At 54.9% G+C, this 16,206-nt stretch overlaps 1 protein-coding gene across 14 annotated transcripts in view; it reads left to right on the top strand.

Annotated features, from left to right (window-relative positions):
• USP20 (ubiquitin specific peptidase 20) overlaps nucleotides 1-16,206 on the top strand; it is a 38,240-nt gene that overhangs the window by 12,117 nt on the left and 9,917 nt on the right. For 9 of the 14 annotated variants that reach the window (XR_005030519.2, XM_036913583.2, XM_036913580.2 and 6 more), the window contains exons 1-13: nucleotides 3,082-3,117; nucleotides 5,070-5,132; nucleotides 6,614-6,676; nucleotides 7,021-7,152; nucleotides 8,140-8,236; nucleotides 8,725-8,794; nucleotides 10,134-10,247; nucleotides 11,258-11,336; nucleotides 12,821-13,268; nucleotides 13,644-13,784; nucleotides 14,107-14,222; nucleotides 14,463-14,635; nucleotides 15,280-15,374. Coding sequence is in view for 13 of the 14 variants with exons in the window: in XM_036913583.2 (XP_036769478.1) it covers nucleotides 3,097-3,117; nucleotides 5,070-5,132; nucleotides 6,614-6,676; nucleotides 7,021-7,152; nucleotides 8,140-8,236; nucleotides 8,725-8,794; nucleotides 10,134-10,247; nucleotides 11,258-11,336; nucleotides 12,821-13,268; nucleotides 13,644-13,784; nucleotides 14,107-14,222; nucleotides 14,463-14,635; nucleotides 15,280-15,374 (1,612 nt within the window). In the remaining variant the exon portion in view is untranslated. Of the gene's footprint in view, nucleotides 1-105; nucleotides 239-1,427; nucleotides 1,525-3,081; nucleotides 3,118-5,069; nucleotides 5,133-6,613; nucleotides 6,677-7,020; nucleotides 7,153-8,139; nucleotides 8,237-8,724; nucleotides 8,795-10,133; nucleotides 10,248-11,257; nucleotides 11,337-12,820; nucleotides 13,269-13,643; nucleotides 13,785-14,106; nucleotides 14,223-14,462; nucleotides 14,636-15,279; nucleotides 15,375-16,206 lie in introns of those variants that run through there. The other 5 variants (XM_036913584.2, XM_036913585.2, XM_036913587.2 and 2 more) reach the window with 3 other exon arrangements.

The raw sequence follows: 16,206 nt of genomic DNA on the forward strand, positions 1-16,206 counted from the left end.
TATGGATGCCCCACATGCCCCAAAATCCAGTTGCCCCTCCCAGGAGGAATTCTGGGCTACTTTAACTTCTGGTCAGTGCTAAGAGCGGTTTTAAAAGGACCAAATGCATGAAGTGCGCTAGTTTGTGCTCCCAGGCTCCCTGCCAGAGGCCTGCCTCATTCCAGCCCACTGCAGCCACCACTGTCAGCTGTCAGCGGAGAATGCCTCCTGCTTCCTGGGGGTATTGTTCTACACAGAGGTAGGCACACAGCTCTCCCACTGAGGTGTAGCCCTTGAGCAGGAAGGCTGGATTTTTCTTTTCAGGTGAAATAATGAGAGTTGTGGTTATGTCTTTTCGTTTTCCAAGTCCTTATCTTTTAGAAAAATATACACAGATGAAATGGTGTTATATCTGGGATTGCTGCCAAAGAGAGGGAGGGGTAACGGCCATGGATTGCTCGCGGTTGAGGCTGGGTGATAGCACATGCAGTGCATTGCACAGCTCTGTACACTTCTGCTGGGGTTTACGTTTTCCCTAAGTGAAGGGGAGAACATGAGCAGGGCCTTAAGAGTCTGACCAGCTTGGGTTTCAGCTCTAGCTCTGGCACACCTATCGGTGTGACCTAGACAGGAAGGAGCCCCTGTTCCCATATCTGTAAGAAGGGGCTAATCCCAGCTGCCTCTTGAGAGGCTAAGGAAGTTTTTAATGAAGGAATGCCTGGAAAGCACTTAGTCTTGTACCTGGCACCTCCTCAGCAGCAGGAACGTCTTCTGGATGGGAGTTTGGGCCAGTTGACCCCTCACTGGCCCTTTGTGGGTGGGGAGGGGGCTTTCCTGAGGGGCCTGGGGGTCCATTTGCCTCAGTGGATACACAACCTCTGTCTTTGATTAAACCACTATTGGTTCCACTGACATCTGTGATTGGTTTGGACCTTTCTTGGCACCAGTTTGGAGCTAGAAGTCAACAGTCAGATTCTTGAGTGTGGTTTCTGCTCAAAATATGGATGGCTGAAGCATTAATTGTTATTTATTTTTAAACATTTAAATATATAATTCACAGGAAGTTGCGAGAAATGTACTAGAGGTCCTACATACCCCTCACCCTGTTTCCCCCAGTGGTACCACATTTTTGGTATATCTGTGGCACAGTGTCACAGCCAGCAGTGGGACAGTGGTACAACCCACAGAGTTTATTTGGATCTCACCAGTTTTACCCACACCCATTTATGAATCCTCTGAGCAACCCATTGGGGTGGGTTTTCCCGTTACGCCCAATTCTCAGACAAAGAGAGTGAGGCTCAGGGAAATTAAGTAGCTTCCCCAGATCACTGGCTGATTTGTGGCAGAACTAGGACTCAGGTCCAGAACTCTGCTTATAACCGCTAGCCTCCTCTGCCTCCCTCCAGCAGTGGCTGCCCTTAACTCGGGACTTGTTGTTTTTCTTGTAGGTGAGCCCAGGCCAGGATGGGGGACTCCAGGGACCTCTGCCCTCACCTGGACTCTATAGGGGAGGTGACCAAAGAAGACCTGCTGCTCAAATCTAAGGTAAAGGTCAGACCTCACAGGGCTGAGGTCACTGCGATCCTGGGATGTATCCGAATGTGCCTGAAGCAATGGGAGAACTGGCTTCCTTACAGCGTCTGCTTAGCCATTTGTGCAAATGGAGAAGCTGGTGCGTCTGTTTGGGAGGCCTTCCGGAGGCTGGGTCCTAGCAGCCAGTAATTATCATTCAGAGCAGCCCGTTTGGGAGCCACTGATACTGGGTGAGTGCACAGAGCCTTCCAAGGAAGGGACTGTGTCCTGCTTCGTGGTGGAGCCTCGGGCATTGCCATACACGTGCCCCGAGGAGCACTTGGGGAGGCTGGAAGTGAGAAGCCGCACACCCGAGGGAGGGCATGTCATCTTTTTGTGTTAAGTTAAAGTATTTTGAATAGCTAACGCTTTCACTTGGTTCCAAAATGAAACTATGTGAGAATATAAATGTCAAGGAGCCTTCCTCCCCCTGTGCTCACACCGGCCATCCAACCCTCAGCTAACCACTTCTGGTAGTTTCTTCTGTGTTTTTTCAGGGTTAAGTAGATAGACTTATTTTTCATTTTTGCCTTTCATATGCCACTTCAGTGTAGAAACTTAGGTGACTCACTTTTCTCACGTGACTGTGTCTTGGAGACCTTTGGACACTGGTACATAAACACAGCTTTCTCACTGTTTGTCTTGAAGTTGCATCATATGTCATTGTGTGGACTCCACAACTCATCCTGTGGGAGTGGACGCCTGGGCTCCTTGTACCTTCCTGCCAGTTCAGATAGTGCCGTGATGACTTCCCCGGTACAAGTGTTGTGTGTGGGCAGAGCCATGGGGCGGGCACATTCCCAGAAGTGGGGTCATTGGGTTGGATTCCTAGACACATCACTGACTCTTCTTGCCTGGCATTTCATGCTGGTCATTCGGCCTCCCTGCACCGGCAGGTCCCGGATGGCCTTTGGCCTGAGCTGTTTTCATCTGGGCCTGTGTGAGGGATCAGCTCTTCACAGTACCCGTGGCCTCTTTTGACGTAGTTTCATGTCTGATGTGCTCGGCGGGAGGGGCAGAGCGAGGCTCTGGCACAGTCTCACCATCTCATGCTGGGTTTCTTTCTGAATCTTTACAGAGGAATAAGTGAGACAGACTGAGTGGATTTTTCCTCCAGAGAAGGTAGGGAAAAGGGAGTCTGAGAGCAGGGAGATGAATGAGGTGGCGAGAGGGAAGCAGAACGTGGGAAGTTGGCTGGGACGTGGCAGCCTTTTAGAAGTGTTAGTGCTTCTGGAACAGAAAGACCAGGAGCCCTTGGAGATGTCTCGGGCCTGCATTTAAGAGTGCTCGTCATCTGCCACCTCTGGGCATCTGGGAAACTACAAAATGCAACCAACATTGTTTTAAAATACCTGGAAGGAGCAGGGATATGAGCAGGTAGCTCACAATGAACGAGGTGCAAACAGCCAAAAAACCTTTGAACAAAGATGCTTAACTTCACTAGTGGTTGTGGATATTGCTGATGAAAGCAAGATGATACTGATTTCAGTGGGAAAACATAGGCTGATCCAATCCAGAGCTGACAGCGATGGAGGTCGGTGGGCCATGCATGTCGTAGTGGGCAAGGTAGGCATTACTGTAACTGCAGGGGTGCAGTGTCACTTCTGGGAATTTATCTAGTAGAAGTGTAAGTACCAGTTATGAAGATACAAATACAGTAGGATTTATTAAGCATTATTTGTAAAAGGAAAAACTGGCAGTCTGAATATTCATCAAGAAGGCAATGGGTGGCTAAGCTGTGGTGCCCACAGTGGGGGGCACAGAGCATGTATTTCAAAGGATGAGGTGTGGATTTGTGTACAGATGTAGGTGACAGAAGCTTGTCACAGAGAAATATGTATAGTATGATCAGATTTTCCTAAAAATCATAACATCCCCAAATCTATGCATATAAGTTTGTATGAGAAGAAAGTATGAAGGGATATACTTTAAATTATTACAGCACATACATATTACATATTACACACTCTTCTTCAAATTGTGGATAGCATGTATCATTTGAAACATTAAAACAAGCATACAATACTTTTATCGTCCAAGTGACTGAAATGAAAAATTAAAAAAAAGAGCCCTGGGAAGATGGGAGTGAATTGTGAAATCAGAACATTACAAAAGAGATTGCAAATTTGGGAAGGTCCGGAGCTGCCGCTCTGAGTTCTCTAAGCAGACTGACCTCCTGCCCCCAGAGCGTCCTCAGCAAGAAACTCTGCCCGTCAGCTCTGCCCCATGGGATGAGCCGCTTCGTCTCAGCCCTGCTGAGGGTTCTGCATCCGGGCTGTTCACAAATGCAGCCAGAATCTGGGCTTTGTGAGGGTGCTGCTGGGAGCCTGCTGGGGGACACCGACTCTTGTGGAAGGAGGTTTGATGACCCAGGCTCCTCTGCCTCCCCATGACCCTTCGCTGTAGCAGGGTGTGACCTCGGTTTCTCATCTGTAGAAAGGATCTTGAGTTGCTGCTGCACAGACCAAAGGGGATTGCATGAGCCGTGTGTGAACTTCACTGTCATGACCTCTCACCAGGGGTCAGCCTGATGCTGTAACTACCGTCAGGCTGGCCCGTGGAATTCATCGCCCAGCTGGTGGAGGCCCACTGGGCATTGTGGAGGCTCTTGGAAATTGCTGTTCTCACGGGAGCAAAATTATTTAGGGCAGAGTTGAAGTTGCATAAGAAGAGACCCTGAAATGCAGTGGCTTAACAGAGAGAGGTTCACTTTTCTCCCATAGAGCCGCCCAGAGGTGGCCCGGACAGGTAGGGTGGCTCAGACATTCTCAACACATGACTTTCATTTCTAAGTCCAAGGTGCTTGCTTCAGCTCCCGCCATCACTACCACATTCCAGCCACTGGAAAGAGCAAGGATAGTGCATAGCTCAGAAGTGGCACGCTTGACTTCCACTGTCATCCCGTTGACTAGAATTGGGTCCCATGAACACGGCAGGGTGCTGAGAAGCAATCTGTGGCTGGCTGGCCATGTGCTCAGATAAAATTCCTGCATTCCTGTTATTAAAGCAAGAAGGGGAGCTATTGGTAGACAAGAAGCAGGCCCTGTCACCCGGACCACCGGCAGCCTGGGTGCTTTCCTTGGTCACAGTATCGGTCTCCTAATCTGTGCCAGACCCTGTGAAGTCACAGGGGTAGGCAAAACAGACCACCCCTCTCTTGTGGAGCCCCGAGTCCAGCTGGGAGAAGGGGTTGGTCATCGAAGGGAGAGTAGAAGGCGTAACAAGGGAGGAGCACGTCAGGGGTCTGTTTGCCTGCACTTCAAATGATTTTCCTGGAAGTGTTTATTCAGGCACACAGTAAACACAGTTCAGACACCAAAGTGTGAAGGGCCGCTGTGGGGAACCGAATTTAGATCGGCAGGCTGGGAAAAGCCTTTCTGAGGCCTTTAAGTGGAGACCTTCGGGGTGTGTCCATCAGGGCAGCTCAGTGGGGGCAGGTGTGTGGTGCCCTCCAGGCTGGGGCTCAGCCAGAAGCCCCCACAGGCTGCTCACACCTGGCTCTTTCCCTCCCACCGCAGCTCACACAGGGAGCCTGCCAGTCGTGTGGCGTCACTGGACCGAACCTGTGGGCATGTCTCCAGGTGAGGTATCCGTGCAGCTGCGGGGGGCATGGGGCTCCGTCTAGTCTCCGGGCTGGGAACCCCCGCCCGCAGCAGGCCCTGCAGCTACCCTGGGCGGGGACACAGGGCATGGATGCCTCAGCGTGGCTCCTGAGTCAGCGAGGCCCTGGACTGGCTGCCTGGGCAGCCGTTAAAAATGACAAGAGAAAAGGCAGGCCGGAGAAGAGGCTGGACTAAGCGGTCCCATCTGCATGACAGGCAGAGTTGGCCACCCCCGGCGTGTGTGAGACCTGATGGGGGCATCTTGGCTCCAAGCCCTGGCACCTCTGAGTAGCACCCCCACCTGTGAAGTGGGGGCCGTGACAGTCACTGAGCGCTGTCCCCGCCTTGTGGGCTTAGAGTGGGATTTGCCGAGATGATGAGGTGATGCCTGTGGTGGGCTTAGCAGGTGCGTGGCCCATGGACAGTATCTGGGAAAATCCAGTCGTGTTTTGATTATTATTGCTTATTAAAAAGACCAGCAGATATTTCAAAACATGACAGCTTTCTATGGGTGATGGGATTGTGGGTAATTTTTATTTTTCTCTGTAATTTTGCAGTATTTTCCAAATTTTCATTAAGTATGTATTTATTGCACTTTATAAGAATACTAAAAGTGACCAATGCTTAAAATTTCTTTAAAAACAAACACAAGTAGAAACCAAAAAGATGCCCTGAGGGGGTGACCACCTCACAGTTCAAGTTTGTCTTCACAGAAGACACCGCAGAAGGCACAGAGGCCCCAGGCCTCAGCCTTTCAAATCCTATTAAGTAGATTGCAAGATACTGTCTGGGCCCCCAGGGCACAGCCAGACGTGTGAGTCATGGTCCTACTCCCACCCTGGGAGTCCCTGGTGCCCCCAGAGAGACAGATTCAGAAAGCAATGCATCCTCTGTGGCTCGAGAGGCACTCACCAGCCGTGCAGGGCTGGTTACATGTGGACAAGACACCACGTGCCTGTGCAGAAGCAGGCTGATCCCTGGGGTGGGACCTGCAGTGAGGAGGCCCTTAAGCCGGGCCTGGGAGGATGGTAGATGTGAGAAAGGAGAGTGAGGGCCAAAGGCAGGTCCTCAGGAACATGCTGGCCCCACTGTGGGGCCGTGGGTCAGCCCTGGGGTCCACCTGCCTTTGCCCACTCAACACCCCCCGTTAGAAGGAGGCTGTGAGGCCCAGGCTCCCCCGCCAGAAGTGTGTGTCTCAGTACCTGGGACAAGTGGAGGGGGAGAGGGTCTGGGCACCAAGCAGCCAGGCTTCAGCTCTGCCCAGGTCTAGCTGTGACCCTGCCTGGGCTTTTTGCAGGAGTGCAGTAGCCCAGGCACCCTGCCCATCTCACTGACACTTTGATACTTCAGGCATGTACACCTGCCTTTCTGTGGGGTGGCAAGGTCTCAGTACCTGTGGGTCCTTTGTGGTGGTGATGGGGATACTGAGGCATTGCATGGACACCTGCTTGCTCTTCCAGGTCGCCTGCCCCTACGTTGGCTGCGGAGAATCCTTTGCTGACCACAGCACCCTTCACGCACAGGTAAGCATGGTGGGCGGGAGCGGGAGCCCGCAGTCAGGCAGCCCAGAGTTCAGACCCCGGCTCCAGCTGCCTCCTCACTCCATCTACCTGCTCTGGGCCTCAGTGACTCTGTTTACAAGATGGGAATAATCACAGCAGGGTTTCTGCAAAGAAGCAAGATCTTTGTTTGAGGAATGGCAGCCCTTGGCATTTCTGGCCAGACGATGAGCAGAGTCTGAGCTTCCAGGCCTCTGTGCTGACAGGGCCTTTTACTGAGGCCTGAGAGCTGAGGCAGCCCTGATGCTGGTGTGGGGCACATGTTAGGCCAGGGTACCCTTGACCTTATTTTGAATCTTACATTCTAGGCAAAAAAGCACAACCTGACCGTGAACCTGACCACATTCCGCGTGTGGTGTTATGCCTGTGAGAGGGAGGTGTTCCTGGAGCAGCAGCTGGCGGCCCACCCGCCAGGCCCCACGCCCAAGTTCTCAGAGCAGGTGAGGGGCTGCAGCCAGGGCCCTTGGACTGTCGGTGACACATGTCAAGGGCAGGGCAGTGTGACCCGAGCATCAGTGGAGCGTGGACTGGTGGGTCCCAGCTGGTGTCCGCTCCTGGTCAGTGTTCTCGGGTGGCCGGCCTTGTGTCAGCAAACACCCACTCAGCTCCGGCCACGTCCGAGGCCTGTGTGAGGCAGTGACACCCAGGTGACTGTGAGCGGGGTCTCCCTTGGAGCTTGGGGGCTGTGGGGAGGCCGTGTGTAAGTGCAGGGCTTGGGCGGGCCTGTGGCGGCCTCCAGTAACCCCATCTAAAATGTGTGCCCCAGGGATTGTGAAAGGTCACTACATCACCTTCCCTGTGGGAAACACCTGGGCGGCGTGCCTAGCAGGACACTGTGCAGCCCTGCGGGTGGTGAGCTCAGCAGGCTCACAGGGGACCTGGCCCGGGTCGGTCAGTGGGGTGCTGTGTGCTGGCCCGGCCAGAGAAAGAGGCCGGGGCAGCGTCTCTGTGTGCATAGTGTCTGTAGTGTCTGCTGCCCAGGAGACTATGACGCTCTGGTAACGGGTGCTCAGTGAGTGTTTATGGAGTACGCTTGCAGACATGGTAGATGCTTATGATTTTTTACAAAAAGGGCTATGAAACAATTTATGCAATACCCTGTTTGTGGGAGGGTGTCACCAGTTAAAACTGCACATAGACACAGTCTCAGGAAGGTTGCGTTACATGTTGTTATTCTTTGTTGCTATTTGTCTCTCAAGTTTATTACTGATGTATTATTATTGTTATTCATTATTGTAAATAAAACACAACTCCCAGAGCGAGGCCGGCCAGTGTCATCTCTTCCGTCGTGGCCTCTGCTTGATGGGCTGACTCAGGGCAGGCCGGGAGGGGGCAGCTGGGCTTCCCTCCCGCAGAGCCCGTGGGCCTCCGACCCCCACCCGCTTCCTCTCACCTCCTGCTTTTCCTCACGCGGGTCTTGAACGCAGGACTCTCTGCTGCCCACCCACCCCCTGAAAGCTGTCCCTATTGCTGTGGCCGATGAAGGGGAGTCCGAGTCAGAGGACGATGACCTGAAGCCACGAGGTAACGGCCCCCAGAACGGGGAGCTGTCAGGCCAGGCCGGGGCTTCTGCTGTGGGCAGACGCTGCACCACCAAGCCACTTGGGCAGGGAAGGGGGTGATGGGTGGTCCGTGCGCCGTCGTGCGTGCCCAGCTGAGTCCTAGAGGCCTAGCAGTCCGCCTGCCTGTCCCAGCCCTGTGACCTGTGACCCTGGCTCCTCAGCACCTGGGCCTCTTCATGTGGACAGGGTGAGCAGTGGGCCGGGCTGGGCGGAGGGCAAAGGGCTTGTCTGTTTGATACACTGGGGTGACCACAGCTACTGTGAGCAGGAACTAGATTAATTTATGTGGCAGATATCTGGGGTGGAACCCCAGCCATCCATGCCCTCCTCCAGTCGGGTCCTGGTGGCTCAGGAGCCACAGCTCTTGTCCAAGTGTGAACTTCGAGGCTTCCTGGCTGGGGCGGGGTGCTCAACTGACCCCCCCACCCCCCTTTGTGCTTGTGTTCCTAGGCCTCACGGGCATGAAGAACCTCGGGAATTCCTGTTACATGAACGCAGCCCTGCAGGCCCTGTCCAACTGGTAGGCTGCTACCTCATCTGGGAGAGGGGGGCCAGGAGCCGTCCCCGGGAGCCCCAAAAGAGCAGCAGCTCCCAAGCATGTTTGTGAATGTTGCCCCCAGATATGTGTATGTGGCTACACACCAGAACCCTTAAAAGCGCACCTGCCCTTTGACCCAGCAATCCCTCCTATCAGAATTATCCCGAGGAGATAACTGGAGATGTGGAGAAAGTTGTGCGAGAATCTTCATCATCCTGTTGCTTATTGCAAATACTGTGGAGGCCCACAGAGTGGCAGATTCACTGTAGGCCAGCCTTACAGTGAGTGCGAGACAGTATTTACTGAAATGAGAAGGCATTCAGGATATAGTAAGTGGGAAAAGGTTATAAAGCTTTGCATAGTACAGTCCCGTTTTGTGGGGAAATGCCAGTTTCCATCTGGGATAGGTGTTCATTCCATGAGACTGGACCATCTCCTGTGCCTGGCACAGACGTCCCATCTAGTAGGATTCAGTGTAAGTATGTGTGTATATAGAAAAATCTGAAAGAACATGCCCCTACATTTTCAGCATAGCTGTCTTCACGTGGTAGGATTAAGGTCCATTGTTATCATTTGCTTATGTTTTCTAGTGTTTCTACAACGAATGTAAATTTCTTATATAATGAGAGGGGTTTTAAAACCATAAGAAAAAGGGGAGTGGGGGAGATGCCTCAGGCTCTGGAAGGTTTCCACAGCTGGGCTGGTTCCTCTTGTTCCCGCACCAGCTCCCCTGAGCCCACAGGCCCTGGACGAGGAGGCTCATCTGCCCTGGCAGAGGCGAGGGGCTGCGTCGCTTCCCAGGGCGGCCATAACAAAGTCCCACAGGCTGGGGGGCTTAAACTACGGACATTTCTTCTCCCTCAATGTTGGAGGCTGCAGGTCCAAGTTCAAGGTTTCTCCTGAGGCCTCTCTCCTTGGTTTAGGGGCGGCCACCTTCTCCCGGGTTTTCATGCTGTCTGTCTTCTGTGCACGTCCAAATTTTCTCTTATAAGGATACCAGTCATACTGGATCAGGGCCCACTCTGGTGACGTCACTTTAACTTAATGGCTCTGTAAAGACCCTGTCTCCAAATACAGTCACATTCTGAGGTGGAGAGGTTAAAACTCTGACATATAAATTCTGAGGGACAGAATTCAGCTCCTAACTGGCGGGACCCTCCTGGTCATGGGCAGGCATTTCATCTGGAGGGGCTTCAGGACGTCCCCCACGAGCACTCCCCACACCACACGCTTTTGCTTCCGTGCTCAGCTCTCTCTAAGCAATGCCTGCTCCCCTTCTTTTCTCTTCCACCCTGGCTCACACCCCACCCCCGGCCCCCAGCCCTCCGCTGACCCAGTTCTTCTTGGAGTGTGGAGGCCTGGTGCGCACAGACAAGAAGCCAGCCCTGTGCAAAAGTTACCAGAAGCTGGTGTCGGAGGTGTGGCACAGGAGGCGGTGAGTGACCGAGCCCTTGACCTGCGGCAGGTGTGTGGGGCTGGGCTTTTCCCCCAGCCCCTTCAGGGAGCCCTTGGTGAGCACTCGGCTCCTCGCTGAGCACTTGCCCAGCTTTACGCTGTGAATGCTTACAGCAACTCCATGAGGTGTGGGTCTCAGCCAAGCCTTTTTTATAAATTGGGGAAACCGAGAGTTAAGTATCTTTTTAAGATCACACAGCTTGTGAAAGGTGGAGCTAGAATTGAACTTGACGTTGATCTGAGCCAGCAGCCACGTCCCTGCGTGTGCCAAGGCCCAGATGTGCATTGTGCCCACTCCTAATTCTCAACCGTGACTGCATGTGGGAAAGAATCAGTCTCATAAATGGTGGCTGGCACCGATGGGGCAAGGGCTTTAGCATGGTGTGAAATGAATTTAAAGACCAGAACCTTGGATTAGACCTGTTTCTCCAGGAAAAGTCAAAATTGTGAATAATTTAAAAGGAGTACACAGAAATATATTAAGTATAAAAGCAGGTTTTGAAATGACATGATGCAATATAATGCCGATTTTGTAAGAAACCAAGTTTCAGTGTACACCTGTATGTAATTTTGTATATGTATCTGTATTTTCATAGAGAAATCTGGAAATATTAGTGGTAGGTATCTCTGAGTGGTGCTGTTAGTGGCAATATTTCTTTATTGGGCTTTTCTGAAATTTTAGATTTTTCAGTAGTGACCGTGTATTACTTTTGAAATTGGAAACCCCACAATATTTTAGAATGAAATTGTTTTTAAGTAGTCTCATCACAGACTAGCAGGAAACAACACCATCCCAGTCAAGAGCTCTGCGCCTTGGGGAGCCATGACTTGACAGTCTCCTGCTGGGACTGCTGGCCTGGTCAGCGCCTCCCCGACGTGCAGTAAATGCCTTGCCGGTCAGACCCGGCCTTCCTGGCTGCCTGCCGACTCTTGTGGGATTGAGTCACTGAGAGCAGGCCACCTGCACTAATGGCTCTGGTCTTCCTACAGCCCAAGCTATGTGGTTCCCACCAGCCTGTCCCACGGGATCAAGTTGGTCAACCCGATGTTCCGGGGCTATGCCCAGCAGGTAGGCCATCCAGACTGACCAGGGGACACTCAGAGAGGTTCCACAACTTGCTGAGGTCACACAGCACACAGTGGCAGGGGCGGGATTCAGGCTATGCAGAGCTGTCCCTCAGGGCAGCGCACCCTCCCTGGGGCGAGGTGCCCTGCTGGCCCTTGGGCTCTCAGTGAGGACGTGGTGAAGCAGGCTCTAGGCTGCTGCCTAATGTCCACCAGAATCCAGAAGTATCCCTTTCTCTGGTTCCTGGACATAATGCAGGGGATGTTTCCCATGGTGGGCCTCTATTAATGGCCAGAGGAAGTCGTCGTGCTTCCACATGGCTTGAGATTTTAGCAGTGAAAACAGCACTTTTGTTAAAAGGAAAGTAGGCGGTGTATTGAAGGCCTGTTTCTTAAAAGAACTTTTCAGTGCCCCTGACATAGACATACACCTCCTCCCCCTTCCCTAATTTGAAATAAGCCAGTGGTTAATTTCGCTGATCTTCAAGCTTGGCACTGCTTAATCCATCCAGAGCCTTCCGTTCCCTCTGCTGGAACAGAGAGATGTGATGTGAGGCTGTGGGTGCTCGGCTGGGTTTGGCCACTGCATGACGCCCACCTCATGTGGGTCAGGAGTTGGGCTGGGGGTGCTGCTTCTGACATCCAGGTCAGGGACTGTGCAGGGTGGAACTGGAATTTGAACCGGTGGCCCAGCATGACACCAAGTGCCCCACCTGTCAGATGCCAGCCAGTGCACCATCCTCAACCTTTAAAAGCACCTCATGTGTGTGCACGCTCTTGGCTGGGCTTGGTGGGGAGACTGTGCTAGCCCTCACCCCTGGCTTCCTGCTGGTGGCAACCTGGTCATGGAGCCATCCGAATAAAAGCGGCATGAGCCAGCCAGCCTGAAGGGGCAGCTCAGTCCCTGTCTGCAGGTCGGAGAGGTCTGCCTCCAGAGCTTGGTCTCCTGCACAAGCTACAAAGCAAGGAAAGGTGTAGGCCCGGGGCGGGGGTCGGCAGAGGTCACAGGCAGCCTGGCCTCATGCGGCATTTCCCCCAGAACTCAGCTGCGGTCTCACGTGCACACGCATCTTGAGTGTCACCTCTGTGCTTCCACAGGTTCCCTGCCCGCCCCCAGTGGCTCCCCTTTTGGGAGCAAGGTGACTTCAGCAGCTGAACACACCTCCACTCTCCCAGTGTGGGGTCGGAAGTGGGGCTAGAGGGGATGAAGAGCGTGAGCTGGGGAGCCAGGTGGCCCGACGGGGGTCTCGGCTGTGCCACTTGACAGCTGTGGGACCTGGGAGGGGCCCCCAGCTTCTCTGCGCCTCGGTGCCCTCAGTGGAACGGGGGTCAGGGCAGAACTGCCATGGCCCCGCTGTGAGGGGTCGATGAGCACGTCTGCGTGGGGTGCCACCGAGGACCCGCCAGGAGCCCTCAGCGTCCTCAGCAGAGGCAGCGGGGTGCTTGCTGCCCCTGGGAAGGCCCTGCTGATGCGGCCCCTGGTTCCAGGATACCCAGGAGTTCCTGCGCTGCCTGATGGACCAGCTGCACGAGGAGCTCAAGGAGCCGGTGGTGGCGGCAACGGCGGTGCTGACCGAGGCTCGGGACTCGGACTCGAGCGACACAGATGAGAAGCGGGAGGGTGACCGGAGCCCGTCAGAGGACGAGTTCCTGTCCTGTGACTCAAGCAGCGACCGGGGTGAGAGTGACGGGCAGGGTCGAGGCGGGGGCAGCACGCAGGCCGAGACGGAGCTGCTGCTCCCCGACGAGGCGGGCCGTGCCATCTCCGAGAAGGAGCGGATGAAGGACCGCAAGTTCTCCTGGGGCCAGCAGCGCACAAACTCTGAGCAAGTGGACGAGGATGCTGACGTGGACACCGCCATGGCCGCCCTTGACCGCCAGCCCGTGGAGGAGCAGCGACCATCCCCGCGGTCTACCAGCCCCTGCCGGACACCAGGTACCAGCCAGCCACGTGGAGCCACCGCCTCCTTTGTGCAGCCTCGCTGTGTGCCGTGCACCCACACGGTGGCCACTCAGTTCTCCCAGCACCCTGGGGCCCGCCACTAGGCCCAACTTCCTGGCGAGAAATTGGCTAATGTGTCCACACTCACTTTGCTAATAAAGCTGGAGTGCGACTCAGCTGGGGAGCCCTGAGCTCTTGGCTAGAAACATGGTGTATGGAAAATAGTTGTGTTGGGGGCTGGAGTGGGCACAGGACAGTGGCGACATGGTGGGTTCAGTCCTCGGTCCCGCTAGGAGATACCTCTTCCTGCCCAGGCCTTAGAGCTGGCTTGGCTGCCTTGGCCCAGCACGGTCCCCTCTCTGCCCCCAGAGCCAGACAATGAGGCGCACATGCGCAGCGCCTCTCGCTCCTGCAGCCCCGTCCACCACCACGAGGGCCATGCCAAGCTGGCCAGCAGCCCTCCTCGTGTGAGCCCCGTGAGGATGGCGCCGTCCTACGTGCTCAGAAAAGGTTCAGAGCATTGGGCGGGGAGGGCAGGTCAGCAGGACATTGGCAAATGGAGCTCGGGGGTGGGAGTGGAGATGGTGCCTGGGGCTGCCTTTCTGAGCCGAGGCCAGGGCTGTGCGGCACCCTTGCCATGCAGCGTCTCCGAGTGGGGAGTCGTGAGGAGGAGCCCCATCCTGCAGACAATGAGGGTGCCCCCCCAGGACGTGAAACAGACCCCGTGATGCGTGCAGCCCGGACCCCATGTCCCGGCCTGGCAGGCCCCAGCACCCACCCCTTGCCCTGGACAGGCCGGTAGGGGTGGGCCTAGTCCATGCTGTGCCCACAGCCCAGGTGCTGAGTGCCGGCAGCCGGAGGCGGAAGGCGCAGCACTACCGCAGCGTCATCTCAGACATCTTCGACGGCTCCGTCCTTAGCCTCGTGCAGTGCCTCACCTGTGACCGGGTGAGTGCCTGGGGTGGGAGGGACACACCAGCCCTCAGCGGCCCTGTGGTCCTCACTGGGGTCCTCACTGGGCTCCACCTGATGCCTCTGCCTTTCTGCAGGGGGAGGGCCTGGCCGTCAGACTTCCATGTCCGGGGATTGGGGAGCAGGCCCTCTGCCCTGCAACTGCCATCTGGTAGCTGAAATGTGGGGTGCAGAGCCCTGGAAGGTGGGAACCCAAGCTGACCTCCGACCCCACAGGTGTCCACCACCGTGGAGACATTCCAGGACTTGTCGCTACCCATTCCCGGCAAGGAGGACCTGGCCAAGCTCCACTCGGCCATCTACCAGAATGTGCCAGCCAAGCCGGGTGCCTGCGGGGACAGTTACGCTGCCCAGGGCTGGCTCGCCTTCATCGTGGAGTATATCCGACGGTACGCCCACCTTCCCACCAGCTGGAGACACAAGACCGCCCCGGCCCAGCCCTGCTGTAACTCTCAGCCTGGGCAGGCGACAGAGCTGAAACAGCCAAGCACAAGCCTTTGCAGAGTCCGGGAGGGAGCGGAGGCTGACTGACATACGGGGTCAGCTAAGTGGGGTGGACATGTCCCTTGGCCCCTGGGGTGGCCTGGCTTGGGTGGGCCTCTGGATTGTAAGGCAGGTAAATGAGAGGGGAGTGACACAGCAGCAGCAGCCAGAAAGGAGGGCGGCAGCCGGAGCACAGGCTGGCCCTGGGGGGAGAGCGGGGGGCGGCTTGCTGGAGCCCCGCTGTGTGCCACGGTGCCTGCCGTACCTGCCCAAGGCTAGGAACCTGAACTCTTCCTAGAGGCCAGGCCAGCATGACCGGGGCCCCTTTATGTATGTGGAGGCTGAGGCTCAAGGAGAGCGGACATCACTCTCCCAAGGACGCTGGGCTGCCGACTGGGGTCCCCAGTGTCTGGCTCCAGAGCTCTGCCCATTTCACCCACCAGGCCAGGCTGCCTCTGGGTCTGAACAGACCACCTCAGTCCAAAGGCCCCCAAGCCTTCCTCTTGCCCAGGCCCTGGCAGCGCCCAACACCCTCTTTCTGTCTCCAAAGGTTTGTAGTATCCTGTACTCCCAGCTGGTTTTGGGGGCCAGTCGTTACCCTGGAAGACTGCCTTGCTGCTTTCTTTGCTGCTGATGAGCTGAAGGGTGAGTGGCCTGGGCTGGCCGGGGTGGGGACTGCTGGGTCAGCATCCAGTTCCAGGTGTCTGGGGCTCATTGTCAGCATCCCTCCCCTTCCTGCCAGGCCGGGTGGGACTACGTGTTCTCCCACCACCTTGTAGCTCTAAGGGGCTCACCTGTCTCCCTCCCTCCCTCTCTCCCTCCCTTCCTCCCTTCCTACCTTTACCAATTTGGTGAACAAAAATGACACCATACTTTAGCCTTCCATTTCTTTGATTATTGATGAGCTTGAACTGTTTTTGTAAGTGTATTGGCTGTTTGTAGTTCCTATTTCAAAATTCCCCATTCCTGTCCTATTTTTCTGTCGAGTATTTGGCATCTTATTAACCTTTGGGAAAAGAGCTGTGTCATTTAATGTCCACAGAGTTGTGCGTTTTTTTGTTTTCCTCCTATTATTGGTTCCTAGTTTCGTACCATTGTTGTCGGGAAGATACTAGAGATTCCATCCTTCTTAAACTTGCTAAGGCCTCTTGCTTTGGGGCCCAGCATACGATCTCTTCAGGAGAACGTGCCGTGTGTGCTTGGGGAGGATGCGTGTTCTGGTGCTGCTGGGGATGGAATGTCCTGTTGGGGCCATCTGGTCTGTAGCGTTCTTCAGGTCTGCTGTTCCTTTACTAAGGGTGCCTGGGCAGTGTCCACTGTCGCATGTTGGGTATCAAAGGCCTCTACTGTCACCATATTGCTGTGTCTTTCTCCCTTCAGTTGTGTTAACACTGGCTTTGAATATTTAGGGGCTCCAATGTTGGGTGCATGTGTGTTTACAATGGCTATTCCTGTTGGTGCATTGATCCCTTTATCC

The sequence above is a fragment of the Manis pentadactyla genome, chromosome 3 (assembly GCF_030020395.1).
Source record: "Manis pentadactyla isolate mManPen7 chromosome 3, mManPen7.hap1, whole genome shotgun sequence".
Taxonomy (NCBI): domain Eukaryota; kingdom Metazoa; phylum Chordata; class Mammalia; order Pholidota; family Manidae; genus Manis; species Manis pentadactyla.